At 34.1% G+C, this 15317-nt stretch overlaps 3 protein-coding genes across 3 annotated transcripts in view; 1 reads left to right on the top strand and 2 right to left on the bottom strand.

Moving 5' to 3' along the window:
• Window positions 1–4450: 4450 nt before the first annotated feature.
• Window positions 4451–5829, top strand: TORIP (Torsin interacting protein). The gene is made up of 3 exons (XM_011500312.1): window positions 4451–4678; window positions 4766–5428; window positions 5517–5829. Exons 2-3 carry the CDS (start codon window positions 4796–4798, stop codon window positions 5793–5795), a joined length of 912 nt encoding a protein of 303 aa, XP_011498614.1. The 5' UTR covers window positions 4451–4678; window positions 4766–4795; the 3' UTR covers window positions 5796–5829.
• Window positions 5830–8416: 2587 nt separating this feature from the next.
• On the bottom strand, window positions 8417–13592 carry Kap-alpha1 (karyopherin alpha1). Its single transcript, XM_011500311.1, has 8 exons — window positions 13427–13592; window positions 11030–11239; window positions 10758–10952; window positions 10199–10419; window positions 9651–9914; window positions 9371–9575; window positions 8850–9153; window positions 8417–8740 (listed from the first exon to the last, which is right to left on the bottom strand). The coding sequence occupies exons 1-8, from the start codon at window positions 13490–13492 to the stop codon at window positions 8547–8549; spliced, it is 1659 nt and encodes a 552-aa protein (XP_011498613.1). The 5' UTR covers window positions 13493–13592; the 3' UTR covers window positions 8417–8546.
• Window positions 13593–14613: 1021 nt separating this feature from the next.
• IntS8 (integrator complex subunit 8) overlaps window positions 14614–15317 on the bottom strand; it is a 4808-nt gene continuing 4104 nt past the window's right edge. The window contains exons 10-11 of the mRNA XM_011500310.1: window positions 14906–15252; window positions 14614–14823 (exon numbers count right to left, since the gene is read on the bottom strand). Of these exons, the coding sequence (XP_011498612.1) occupies window positions 14704–14823; window positions 14906–15252 (467 nt within the window). The 3' untranslated portion in view covers window positions 14614–14703. The remainder of the gene's footprint in view (window positions 14824–14905; window positions 15253–15317) is intronic.

Below are 15317 nucleotides of genomic sequence, written 5' to 3'. Positions count from 1 at the left end.
TTTCCTGATTATGTGATCGAAGTAAACGGCGTAACAAGGTATTGGCTTCGCTGCACTGCTCGACAATTGTGATTTTTCGGCACAGAGCCACGTTAATTTTAGGGTACTTTTGTAATCTTTGTTGTCTAAATTTAATGAAGCATCAACTTGAACGACTTTGCCATTCTTCTTTAGAATTTTTTCAATCAAAAGATTTCCCCAATTGATAAAAGTAGCATTTTGACCTTCTCTTAAAGCCTCGGCATCTTCGGCTTCGATCAACACCGTAGATGCAATTTGCACTTGCTTCGTACCTAGAGCCGGATCTTTCGGATGATTGGCAACCGTTAAGCAATCGGCGGTTACTCCCTTTACGTTTACGGGAATTGTTTTGCCGCTATCTAACGCCGTGTACCTAAAAATATTAATAATTCTCACGTTGAATAAAATTCAAGCGATCCCATTGGCGTTATCCTATCGAATATCCAAGTGTCGTAGGTACGACAATGAATGAATTCATTCACCTTATGGCAATAGGATCGATAACTTTTTTATTTATAGCCCATATCTTATCCCACTCCATGAAGACAACTGAACGCGAACTTCCTTGAGCAATTATGAACTGCTTTAAGCCTTCGACTGTCATTCCTCTGCGTAAAATTCCCCTTACTGTTGGGAAACGCGGGTCGTCCCAACCATCGACTAAGCCTTCGCTAACGAACCACGTTAATTTACGCTTAGATAGTACGGTGTTGGTCATATTGAGTCGGGAGTATTCCCAAATGTGGGGTCGATTTAATTTCAGAGCATCAACGAACCAGTAGAATTGATCATCCCTGTCGTGATATTCAGTCGTACGTAATGTATGCGTGACGTTTTCAATTGCATCGACGATAGGACATGCAAAATCATAGGTTGGGTACACCCTGTAACAAAGGCACAGTTGTTGGCATGAATCGTTCGTATGCTACGTAGATTGAATATACATTGAAGGAAAGTGTAATGGCTATTACGAAGAGTTTGTGAACGAGTGTGAGTGCGTTTGTTAAAGTAGACAAAGTTTCACGTTACTTGTACTTAGTCCCAGTGCGAGGATGGGGTTCACTCTTGCATCGGTAGATCGTAGGATCGCGCAAACAACCGTTTGCCGACTGATAATCAATTTTAGCTCTGACGCAGCACTCTTGTCCCCTAGCCGTACCTTCCACCATCTCTTTCCAAAGCGATAGGTTATTTTCAACGGCTGCGCCATGTCGAATTTGAAAGCATTTATTACAATCGATAGGAGAGAACATTGCACGAGGCAGTGAAGATTTTTCATTTGCATTTCTTAAGCTACGTACGAAACGGGAGATAACTTACAATTGTCCCTATTGGCAGACGGTAGCTTTTGATCTCGTTGCTCCTTCATTTGTTGGGCTGGGGTATCGTCGACAAAGGCCTTGCTCTCTTTTAGCAACTTTTCGCAATACTCTAACATTATGTCAAAGTAGTCGGACGAATGAGTGAAGCGATCTGGCTTTATTCGTAGCAGCGTCAGATCTTCTAGAATAGCCTTTTCGAATTCGACATTTTCTTTCGCCGGATTCGTATCGTCGAATCTCATGATGAGTTGGCCTTGAAAGTTCTCGGCGTAGTACTGATTCAACAGGGCAGCTTTAGCGTGACCAATGTGTAAGTAGCCACTGGCTTCGGGGGGAAATCTAACGATAACTTTTCCCATCTCAGCGCCCGGCAAATCGACAAACTTTCCCTCCTGTTTCCTTGTAACGACGCTTTTAGGGGCTGCCACGTCGTTTCTTTTGCTCTTCGTAGCGGCTGTAGGATTTACGGTCGTATTTTTGGATACTAGCGACAGAACCTTCTGCACTTCCGGCAATGATAACATCTGATCGTACCATCTAGATAAATTCTGATACTTGTCGTTAATCTCATCCGCCTCTTGATAATAGATTTTTGAAAATACACAGATGTCCGCGATAGTTAAATGCTTCGCCACTAGCCATGTTCTAGGTGCCAAGGCTTGATCTAAATATAGCAGTAAGCAGTCGTCTTTGTCGGCATGGTTAACAAGCTTATCTGCAAATGTCAGCCAATGATCGACCTCTGTTCTATCGAATGGGTCGTTACTTCCTGAAAAAAAAAACTTAAAATTTATAGGCAAACGACGAATTTAATGGCATAATACAACGAATTCATCGTTAAATCATAATAATAAGCTTACCATAGAGTTGGGCATTGTGCGCTCTTGATAAATAACGAGCAACGTCGCTACTCCGTTCTCCTAAAATTTTACCGTTACTTCCAAAGAATTGAAGTTTGGCCAAGTTCTTTCCAAAATCAGTGGACCAAACAACTTGTAGGTCAGAATTTAGCTCCTTGCGAACAATTTCCACTATTATCAAAGCTCCTGTAATAAATTAAGATTGATTTATTGACTTGGCATAGGCATCGACAGACACGCGTAAATCGATTTAAAAGATCTGATCACCTCGAAAGCAGCAAAAATATATGAATAAAAGCATGAACAAACATTACGTCATACACAAAAACAAATCAGTACATCATACATCGTCCCTTTCACCTTTTATTTTTATATATTATGACATTTATACGTACCGACAGATGGATTTGCAGAATTAATTACAAGTTTCATGGGCATCTTTAAAAAATATCTCTATTTGTCAGTATCGTTCTATTTATCGAGCAGTTTTCATAAATTTATGATTTATGATACGATTCTAGCCCACGTGGTCAACCATTAAATACGAGGGAATGACGATTCGTCTGATTCGCCTGCTGGATGGATGTCCACTACATCTACAACAATAACAATAATAAGAGAACGGAGTAAAAAATCAAGATTATCCTGCTACGGGTGGAGTGGTGTTGGTGCGTTGTTGTGTGAAATATTCCACGCGCGTGTAGAGCCGCGGAGTTTGAGATTTGTTCCGCGATGTGTGGGGAAAAGAGCGCGAATATTCAATGCAACGAGGAGCGTCACTTTGTAGTGTTGTCGGACCTATTAATATATACTGACTAATATTTTATAGTTTGAGGAAATCGAAATGGACGATCGTTGGAAATACATTGGCAACGACAAAAAAGCAGCGCGTAACATTGTTACGTCTAGGACTGTTAAAGGCACAAGACAGCGTGGCCGGCGAAAAACTTAATCGCCCGTCAATCGTTCGTTGCCTCGCCGAGAATATTTACGCGAGCAGATGCTTTAACGTAAGATCAGTAATCCGATCATCTATCGAAAATAAGAGGGACATTAGATTGCTATTATCGTCCAGCGATCGCGTATCTTCACTTGTTAGTCAACGTTCAAGGTTCGAGGGGAATAATAACACCCGCATTCGCACAACGAATAGAATCATTGTTTTAAGTCGAGTGGCCTTGATTATTAGTAAATCAATGATAAGGTGAATGACTAGGGATCGAAAGCCGTGGTTACCGAACACGACAGCCTGTCCGACAACCGAGACGACTGGATATATAATTGGAAAGGGAAATAATGATCGAACGAGGAGAGACAGTAGCCATTCTACATAAATTCTACATATACTTCAACTGTATAAAGAACAAAGACTTTAAATATTCCTTTATATACTCTATATTATGACGAAGGTACGTCTTTGGTCTCTCGTTTAAATTTTGTAAATAGAATGAATGCATACCAAGGCTTTTTCGTTAAAGGTATTAATTTGAATGAGCCGATTTGCTCGGACAGTGCGTCTTCTGCGTGAATATCTCCGTGAGATAACGAGGTGACACCGAGGAGGTTTAGGATGTTTCAAGTTTTAATTTGTACGGAATTTAAATTGATTGATAATAAAGAGAGGGTTTAGAGATTGATGATAAATAATTGATGATAAAAATAAGTAGGTAGAGGCTGGGCTGTGATCGGCTAAATACGTTAGTTGGAGAACAGAAATTTAACAAAACAAAAATGAAAACTATTTCGTTAAAAGTAACATAAGGTGTTTGCTTAAGGCGATTTGAGGCATTAAACAACCCTGTAAGCTTAGTCAATTGTAAAAATATTTGGTGAACGTGTAAGCTGAAGCTTTTATTATACAGTTACAAATGCATTCTAATATAATAATAATCATAGCGTTAGATTATGTCGTTAGGTAAAGTTTCTCTAAGTTTAGCTCTAAGCAAATGACAATAACAAAATCCGTAATAATGGGAAACTTCAGTGGTGTATGTTACGTAACGATTTGCAAATCGTTTGTATTTTATATTACATTTCATTTATCATAGTATTTTATTAAATTTTAACGATACAATGTCATTTGTGTTCTTCTCGCGCTGTTCAACACTAAACTAATATGGATAAAACTAAGACTATAATTGTTATTTCATAATTATCGCTACATATACTTACCAGCGTGCAATAACAATATTTATCATTCCCATTAAAAGCTATGTGTGTATATTTATGATAAGATAAATTTTTAATTGTACAAATATATTAAAGTTTAAGGCTCGTTTACCAATATACTTGCAAAATCAATATCCTTGTAATTGAGGTTATAAACACATTAGTAGTGTAAAAAGATGTAATGGAAATTCAATGAAATTTCGGATTTGTTGTAGAATATAGTTTCGTTAAAAAATTTTGTAGATTTATGTAACATTTTCAAGCCGATAATAGCAAATTTAAGCATTTCGAATTAGTTGCGAATACGTAAGTATAACAAATACCTTTTCTCCAAATATACGGTTATGAAAAATTATTTGAATAAAAATTTACTTAGCCTTCCATATTAAAAAGAATAACTTCAATTAATTTAGCTATATAAACATGGATAATGAAGAGTTGTTTGAGCATAATTCAAGTTCGGAAAATGTGAATATAGAGCACAAGAATAATATAAAAAATAGAAAACATTATTTGAATCAAGAAGAGAAAGAAAAATTTTTAAAATCTCAAATTAAGCAAGAAACAAAGAAGAGTGTAAAGCAACCGAGGCACGCCGAGAAAGAAGATAAATTTCAAAAAGCACCGACCACTGTCAAAATTTATAAGATCTTAATTTTACTAGCTCTCTTTGTACCGATTTTAGGCATATTTATGAATCAAAATAAATTCAGCATATTTATGTCTACCGTTGCGATGGATCCGGGTAGCGCCAAAATTTATGTTAGGACAAAGTTGAATGATTTAAAGTTAATATATAAGAATCAAGAAGATGATTTGTGGAATGAAATTTTAATAAGTATACACATGTTTGTTACGAATCCTACGAGACCTTCTATAATTCTATTATTAGGAAATGAATTTCAACCACTGAAATGTTTAGCTACATCATTAGGGAATATAAGCAGTAAGGTATTAGATACGGACAATGTATTCCTTGATCCTGAAAATTTTGACGACAATACTGGAATAGTTATAAAGTCAATGCAGTCACAAGTTCAATATAAAAAAGTCATTGTGAGTTCATTGTAAATTGAAATTAAAATTAAAATTTGACAAACTTATGTAATTCTTAACATTTTGATTAATTTCAATAATATTTTAGATTGTTTGGGATTTGTTAAATATAAATGTCGAAGCCTTAAAGGCATTTCACAATTTTTGTGATACTATTAACCCACTGGAAAAGGACGTTATTTATATAATAAGTATGATTGCAGAAAATTATGAAAATAAAATTACAGCAATAGAATTTATCGAAACTGAGCTTTGGAAAAAATTATCCGGCAAAATAAAAGAAGACAGTATACAACCATTAATTACTAGAATTACCAGTGGGTCTGTCGTTTTTGTAAATTCTGAGCCAACTTTTACAGATTGTTAATATTACAGATTATATACATAATTTGATTGAGATTTTAAATTTAAGGGTAAAAGTTCCATGTAAATTGTAACATATACCAAGCATACTATTATAAGCAATTTGTTTCATAAATATACAATAAAATGTATGCATTTATGAACATATAATGTTATTTTATATACTTTTCGACTTTTAATAAATATTTAAAGTATAAAAGAATTTATAATTTTGTAATTTTTAATTGTATTTTAATATTAATTTTTGTTGTTGTTTTTTTCTTTTCATTTGTCTCAATTTGTAACAGTCGATAGTATATATTAAGGCAATATATTATTAAATATATTTATAATAAATCAAATCATTTGTAATTCATCTACTTTATTGTATCAATGCCATCGTGTACAGAAAAAAAATGACAATGTTAAATTTATCGGATTGGCAATAGTAGTAAAGTAGAAATTGTTATTGATATTCAGAGGAAGGAAAACGTATGTATTTAAAGCAAGTTTCAATTTTATTTGATTTTTGCAAATAAAAAATATAATTGTCTTGGGGAATTGCGAATAAGATACCAAATTTATCAATTGTATCAAGTATGTTATTATGTATGCAAAGATCAAACAAAAAATATATACTAAATCATGTATATATATATATTATTATTATCTTTTTTTCTTTTTTTTTTAATTCACTTTTGATGCAAAAGCAAGATTCGCAGAAATAAAAATTTTTCTTCAATTTTTAAAAAGCTTGCTTAAGTTGAACCTTGTAAATTAATAGGTACTAATAAAACTGTTGGCATCGTCATATAATATATATTCTATTGTTCAATATTAGATTAGTTGAACTTAAAACGAATTTAATGGTAAATGAGATGACATTTATGCTTCGTGTCTAATAACATTATTTCGACGTTGTGGCGTAACAGTCGGCAGTCCTTGTAGTATTTACTGACATCGTCTCAAAATCATCACATTTAGTTTTACCTCGTTATCATTTTACATATATATTTTCGCTTGACATAAAGTAAAATACTTTTCCATTAACAAATAATCAAAATTTCAATTCGATACGTGAATTTGTATAAGCACGTATTGTTATTATCTTGATATTAATGAAACAAGTGAAATATCAAAAAGAGAGGACGAAAACTCATCGACACTCTTAATTCTAGAAAAGAAAAATTATTTAACTATATAATATCAAACGAATGTCATTCTTTGTAGCATATCTTTCGTCATGATCTCACATGTCGGTAACTAAAATATGCAATATATATATATATAGTATTTGTATTATATAGTATTGTATCGTCGAACCTAAATAATAAATACATTTTATACAGTCGCAGACCTTTTATACAGAATGTCCAAATTTTTATTGCTGTACAGTTTAATAATAATATCTACAGCCATTTAAAATTTTGGTAGTTAATCTTTGCTTGTCATCGTATCTATATTTGAACTAAATAAAGTTTGATGAGTGAAAAAATAATCTTAAATTGCAAGGCCCATCGAGTAACTTTCAAAGTCACATAATTTTTCGTAAAATTAACATAAAACAGACCACTCTATTTCGTTAATTGCAATTACATAATGATTTTTACAACACACCCAACAAAATAAGCGAATTCAATTGAAGTTTCGTTAAAAATTCTTTTAAATCAAGTTTTTTATTCATATATATATAATTTTTATATATATATATATATATATATATATATATATATATATATATATATATATATATATATATATATATATATATATGCACTTGTATATCATCTTTCTTTCTTTCTTTCTTTCTTTCTTTCTTTCGTTCGTTCGTTCGTTCTCGTTTCTTTCCTTTCCTTTATTTTTGTTTTTTATATTATTTTTATTTTATCACATAATCAATTCTAGGGCACTCTGTATAGAATAGCCTGTAAAATTACTAGGTACGTATTTACAGTAAAAAAGTTTAATTGGTCATGTATCCTACTTAGCGTAGTAAAGAGAGGAGTAGCGAGTTACGTATTGTTGTCTGTTTCGGCTACAGAGTCGCGTACTTCAGTCGCATTCATTGTCTTGCAAGTCGTCACATGCAAGTGTTTGTATTTTTTTAAAATTTTTTTTTTTTTTTTTTGAGGGGTCAGTCGAAGTCGAACGAGGTAATGTCCGTGTCTTCAGTTTTGTACATATAACCGTTGCCAATCAATTTAACATTTTGTTTTAAGCCTTTTTTAAAGCGTTAAAACTTCTTATACAGATTTTTTTAAAAGTTGAAATGCCTTTTTTTTGTTTTTTTTTTGTTTTTTTTTTTGTTTTTTTTTTTGTTTTTATAATTAAATATACAGAAGATACGATCTTAGTTGAAAAGAAATCGTAATATAAAACAAATTACATCAAAGCATCGCTAAATAAATGTTATTTTCAAACTTATTATTTAAAACTATAAGCTGGAATCATTGTAATACTTACAATGTATAATTTGATTTAAAAATTTCGTTTCTCAGCTTTATTCTTAAAAGCATCGGAGTTGAAAACTATTATGATTATTGTTGTTGTTGTTTTAATTGTTTAAGTTCGAAAGAAGAACAATACATAGTGCGTGTGGGTATTTTTTTTGTTTGTTTGTTTTTTTTTTCGTTTTGTTTGGTTTTGTTTTTGTTTTGTTTTACACCGTTCATTCAACGATAGAAATCACGTTTCTTTAAAATGGACAATAACTCATTCGATGAATAAAAGTAACGCATGCCTCGACGCACTTCAAATATGGAGTTGGATCGTTCAATTAAAATTGGAAGCTATGAACCGGTAATTGTGATGAGCCGGGTGTTTGAAATTGAAATTCTTGCTCTTGGGCGTTAACGGCTGGAGCGATTCTTGTATCCTCTTCCGAACTAAAGTAACGTTCGATAATATCAAATGCCTTTTGATAGATTTCTAAATTTTGATGAGATTGTAAAAACTCAATTTTATCTAGGCCTGTTAAAATTACATTGGCATTACATTTTCAAAGTTCAAACTTCATAAGTATATACTAATGCGATATTTTAATTTGCAATTAACGTTTAGGGGCAGCGGTAATACTTACCAAAACATTGCTCTATGAGAACACAGTACGGATTGATGCCGTTATTACGATCTAAATCTCGTTCACCAAGACGTAAAATATTGTCCAAACCGTTCAATGCCACTTGTATTATTTTGGCATCCATCACTGTCAACAATTCGCACAGTGGGGGGATGCAATTTTGTTCCGCCAAGTATCGAATTTGATCCGGTGTTCCTCCATTAGCAGCATTAGTAATGGCCCACGCAGCCTCTTTACGTGTTTTAAATTCGGCTTTACTCAAAATGTCTATCAAAACTGGGAAAATCTTAGCATCTATAATAGCCTGAAAATGTTTTTTCTTTCTTTTTTTACGAATTTTTACGAATTTTTACGAATTTTTATGAATTTTCATGAATTTTTATGAATTTTTATGAATTTTTATGAATTTTTACGCCTAAAGGAAATTGTGGCTAGTAAGCAGTGTGCCGTATATGGAAAAAAAAATCATTAAAATGTAAAAATATCAATGATGTTGTAAAGTTTGAAATGTGTAAGCGTACCTGAATTTGTTGTGGATTTCCAGCGGTAATATTTGAAATTGTCCAACAAGCTTCTTTACGAATACTCTCACGCGACTGTCCAAGTAGATTTAATAAACAAGGCAATACCGAGCAGTTTAATACGACTTGAGTTTGTAAATCATCGCCAGTAACTATGTTGCCCACAGCTCGTAGTGCCGCACTTATGACATTATGTTGCTCGTGCCTTAACAATAAGGACAATCGTGACAAAGTCTTTCAATGGCATTTTGTAAAAAATTAATTGAAATAAGCGTCATACATTAATAATTCGATTAGACGGCGGCATACTCCAGCATCGATAACCACTTGAATCTTTTCGTTTGGCCCGTCACTCAAGTAAGAGAGAGCCCAGCATGCATCGGCTAAGACATCGGCATCTTGGTGATTTAACAAGTACGCAAGAATGGACAAACACGGTGAAACCTTTTGAAACTCAGGCGGTGGAGTCTTTCCTCTACATAAATTTGACAATGCCCAGACTGCATTTCGCGTCATGGACAAACGATTTTGCTTCGTGAGAAGTCTACAAGCACGATGAATTAATTGTAAACGATTAAGATTAAATGTTGGGGCAAAAAATTATATTTAAGCAAGGCATATTAGTTTTGCTTTCGACACTTTATACACTGATGTACTATTTGCCGCTAATCCATCGTGTAAACCATAAAGAGATCGTTTAATTTTAATTAGTAAGGAAATATTGTAAGTCTCTAATGCGTTACATGCTAATACATTACAAATATCGGGATTTTCAAATTCAAAGAAACGTCAAAATAAATTCTAGCGCTATTAATTGTCGTCACTTACGCAAGGAGAGGAGGTAAGATACCACTGCTCAATACATAATCCCTGCACTCCGGGCTATCTCCTGCTATATTACCTAAAGCCCATACCGCTTGTTCTTGTACATCTTCGTGTTTCGAACTTAAAAGTGCTATGAACATAGGCACCGCTCCAGCGTCGATTACTTTGTGGGTTTGATGAGATGTTCCACTGGCGATATTTGTTAATGCCCAAGCAGCTTCGAACTATAAATAATTACAAAATTATCGCATCATTTCGTCAATATTTCAATAATAAATTACTAATAAATTAAAAATACTAGAAAGTCGTTGTTGGATTCGATCGGTTATATTATATTTTCTATCGCTCAGCATTTTTCAACATCTCAATCGATAGCCTTAAAAATTATTTTAATAATTGGATTATTAATTTTACATTGACATTTATTAAAACGACATAAGACTATAAAATTTATATTTAACGCCACTGTACTTGCAATTATAAATTAATTTTTAGCGCATTAATTAACGATTATTTTGTCACGAAATCCTATATACATTTGAGATAATGGAACTTTACTGACCTGCAGCGTATAATTCTCATCGTTTTTTAGAAATTCGACAAATCTAGGTACGATTCCAGTCCCAATTACTTCATCGATCGGTGGATTTGGTTCTCTGGACAAAAGTTTCCTAAATTTTTGAGTCGCTGAAAACTGTACCTTAACATCCGTGCTGAATAATGCCTCTAACATTTCTGATGTTATTGTCAGAGATTGCTGCAAAGTCGCATTAACACATTAATATTCAATCTATCAACTATATCCAAGGCATTAATACTCCTGCTGATACATACTATTGCCGGTGGTGGTACTGTGTAGTCTTCGTTGATCGACAATGTATCGTCATCCGAGACAATATTAGGAACATTGCGCCTTTTTGACAATTGCTGCTCTCTCTTTTGTTTCCTCAATTGAACACCCTCCTCTTCTCTGCGTCTTCTAAGCTCTTGCGAATCCAATCCAACATTTTTATAACGATACTTATGTGCTGGTCCAGTCGACATCTAAACACAGACGCACACGCACGTACGTACGTACGCGCACACAAAATATACATATATTAAATCTCAATATCCAATTTTTCCAATCTCTTAACATTACTCCAAAAATCAAAAAATGAAAATACTTTTGTACAAGTTTCGCAATGACGGAATGCCTTAGAAAGAGAGCAGACCGAGTCACGCTCGTCATTTTCCAGGGCACCGAACAACCGAGTTAGAAAGATAAAATATGAGCACGTGAGGGTTATGTTTTGCACAAACGTATTCGAAACAATGTTTCGCCCGAGAGCCGCGCAAAGGTAGATTAGAAGCATCGTCAATAATGGAATCCTACAAACGCAAGTGCATAATTGAAATTATTTTACTACGCGCATATCGTTAAATAGGGCCGCGTTCGGACACATGCACCATTGACGTGCAATGCGATGTGTGCTGCTGGCGAAAGCGAGGGCAGAAAAAAAACGAGATCTCAGCGTGATTTCCCGCATTACTTTCAATCTCCTTTACTTCGCACGCTATATCCATACATTAATGAGAAAATCAAGGAAGAGGAAGATCACCGAGCCTCCTCTTTTAATGTACTCACTGTTAAGTTATTTAGTTGCTGCAAGGGCGACAAATATCAAATGGAACAGCTCATGAGCCTTCAGGTATCGCACTCTCCGCTACCGTTCAGCTCAAACTTCACACACGCGCTCGCTTTTTTTCTTTTTTCTTTTTTTTCTTCAGGACCAATCAACCGACAGACCAGCAGTAGCAGTAGCAGCAGCAGCAGCAGCAACAGCGGCGGCAGCAGCAGCAACAGCGGCGGCAGCAGCAGCAGCAGCAGCAGCAATAATAATAATAACAACACAACAACAACAGCAGCAGCAGCTACAACACCAGCAGCAGGGCTCACTCGAGATAGAAGATGTATTATATATATATATATATATATATATATATATATGTATATGCGTGTTTGTGTGCGTGCGCGCGTATTTAATGTCTATAGATATATCGTACGTACGCGACAATAAGGAGAGGAAAGCCTTTTAACGCGTATGTTACACTTCCTCTCTCTCTCTCTCTTTCTTCACTCTGACCCTACTACTACCACCACCTTTCTCTCCTCTCTCTTGGTACATATACGTACAATGTTCCACGGTCACGTTCAGATCTAGATTACGAGCATGTGTGAGAGAGCGCGCATGCGCGCGCGCCTGAGGAATTACGGATTACGTCAGTCGTCTCAGCTTGCTGATAGGCCGAAAGTCGACAATTTTTTATTTATCCTCCGTGGCTCTGAAGTTATAAAGGTGTATCTCTTCATCATTTTCATTTGCGCATGCCCGTGTTGCGAAAATACAAGCGGATGTATGATAAACTCGAGATCTCGTGAAAATTACAATCGCTAGCTTTATATTTTGATATTGCATTTTTATTTTGAGAATTATTATTAATATACTGTGACGACGATTGCCATACTCGATCGTTATCCCAGCACTGCTTGGTGTTTCATGTAGGCTATTTCTATGTATATATTTATATATACGTGCATATAAATTTTTTATGGCAATAGACACAGATGGAGCAGACTATATTATATATGTGTATATATATATATATATATATATATATATATATGTATATGCTATGCTTGCGTGGGAGATGATTTTTCAAATTACACAAACTTTATCCCTTGTAACGCATATCTTTTAAAAAATATACGTGCGTCTAATAGAATTTTATATGAATTTTTAGTATACAAAGTTCTATAAAGTAGCACAATCGGTACAATCGACACAATCGGTTATTTAAGCGCGAGGCCAAGACTAACTATAATTGATAAACGGATAAAGGTAAAATTTAGAGTCTTATGAGCTAATTTATACATTTATCATTTCGAAAATTCTATATAAAACTCTCAATTTAATGAAAATTGTTCGTTTGTGGATTAATGACTTTCAACATAACGAAACTTATCGAGCGCGTGTCGATGAAATTTCGCACGAGCAACGAAAATCGAGAGATTATTGCCATGAAAGTTTGTCGAATAAAAATGCACGAATAGCGCTAAGATTAGATTTTGCCTTCAACGACGAGAGTCCATAATCTATTCGATTAACGATTAGTCACATTATGAGGTAGGCACGGCTAATAATAAAACTCCATTTCATTGCCAAATCATCGATTTAATGAAATAATGACCTCGGCTTTCTGTATCCTCGAAGCCATGAGCAAAGGATGCGTACTTATTACGTTCTTCCTCCTCATCGTGACGTAGCACCATCCGTAGCAGCCATCGTTGAGGTACGGACGGACGACTGCAACTCGAGGATGCTCGCACCCCAGTAGTCAATGTACACTCAATCACCTTACCACCGATGATCCACCGATGATCCACCGATGATCCACCGATGATTCACCGGGCATTATAATTAGCAAAAGAATCTCGTATTATTACTGACCAATATTTGTGCAATTGCCGATTTTTGAAATTCCGAAATCTCTTTAGTCGGGAACGCGTGATAATCGCCAGAAACTTATCACTATCATTGTCATTATTATTGCCATTATTATCATTATTATCATTATTATCATTATTATCATTATTATCATTATTGTCATTATTATCATTATTACTATTATTATTGTTGTTATTATTATTATTATTATTATTATTATTATTATTATTATTATTATTATTATGCGACACACGGTTGGGGTGATGGAAAAGAGGCGCTTTTAACACATCGTTAATAAATAAAAATCTATTATATAATCGAGAAATTGTATCGCCAGTTCAATACGTTCGACGTTTACTCTTATCTTATTAATTTTTAGCGATTATTTGTTACGTGTAAATAATCAATAATAAAAATTGAATAAAATTTACTATGAATGAGAAAGATAGATATAAAATAAAATCAGTTGTGTTGATCGAAGGAGATGAAGAAGACGACACGAATGATATTTGCGTGCATAATCGAGTATGTAACTGCAAAAAGTTCGACGGTCAGTTAAAAAAAGCTCGTTAATCAAAGGACCCAAAGGGCGATAAGTACGTCAAGTACGAGAAAATTGCACGCGCACGTGTCAATTGAACAGTAAAAATGTCAAGTGCTAATAAATAAGCTCTTAGCGACGGTAATTCGATTATTGTTCAACACTGCCCACATGACACATACATGTACAAGTATTAATAATTGTATATCGTGGATTATATTTTGTGCTTAGAATGAAAGGCAGTGGTATTATTGTAAACTGTACAATTATAATTTATTGCATCAATTCATGATAGCTTGATATAAATATACATACTTAAATACTTCCTACATCTACAAAATTAATTACATTAAAGAAAAGAAAGAGGGGGAAAAAAAAAAAAGAAAAGAAAAAAAAATGAAGAAACAAAGGTATTTACAAATATTACCAAATGTCATTTTCACATCACAAGAAGGACATTTCTCTATTTCAATAATTTTTCAATAGACATATTGCTTTGCTAGAGCACGGAGAAACCTTGCTTTACGAGTATTGGCAGCTTCTCTCTGTATTTCCTCATTGTTATTAGAATTAAGTTCTAAAAGTCCTATGACCTTGATCTGTAAACAATTACGTGCTGTTTAATATAGCATCCATTTACTAAAACACTTATCACGAGTTAGACAAAAGCATATTCTTTACCGCAAGCTGCTTTCGATGATGCTCTCCTCTCTTAGTATGTAAATTAATTAAATATTCAAGTATTGTCGTGTCCCAAATGCAATGGTAGTAGGCATCCATGGCATCATTGGGCGCGGCATTTTTCTGTTCGTTTCCAGCCATTTTAAAAGCCAAAGCATAGTCAACTTCGTCTAAAAACTGACAAAGCACGACCGCTTGGGTATTACATTGCAGGTGAGCACAGCATTTAATCATCCGTCTATAAACCAAATCATCTATTTGCCCTCGCACGGGTAGAGTGAACAGGTCACTGGCTACTATAATTGCTTCCAAATAATACTTCATGGCGCTCTCGTAATAGCCAAGCACTGAAATACAATAAAAAAAAAAAAAAAAAAAAAAAAAAAAAAAAAAAAAAAAAAAAAAAAAAACT

This window comes from Ceratosolen solmsi, unplaced genomic scaffold, assembly GCF_000503995.2.
Source record: "Ceratosolen solmsi marchali unplaced genomic scaffold, CerSol_1.0 scaffold56, whole genome shotgun sequence".
Lineage (NCBI taxonomy): Eukaryota > Metazoa > Arthropoda > Insecta > Hymenoptera > Agaonidae > Ceratosolen > Ceratosolen solmsi.
The sequence above is the reverse complement of the archived record's forward strand: the minus strand, read 5'-3'. Positions and strand labels throughout refer to the sequence as shown.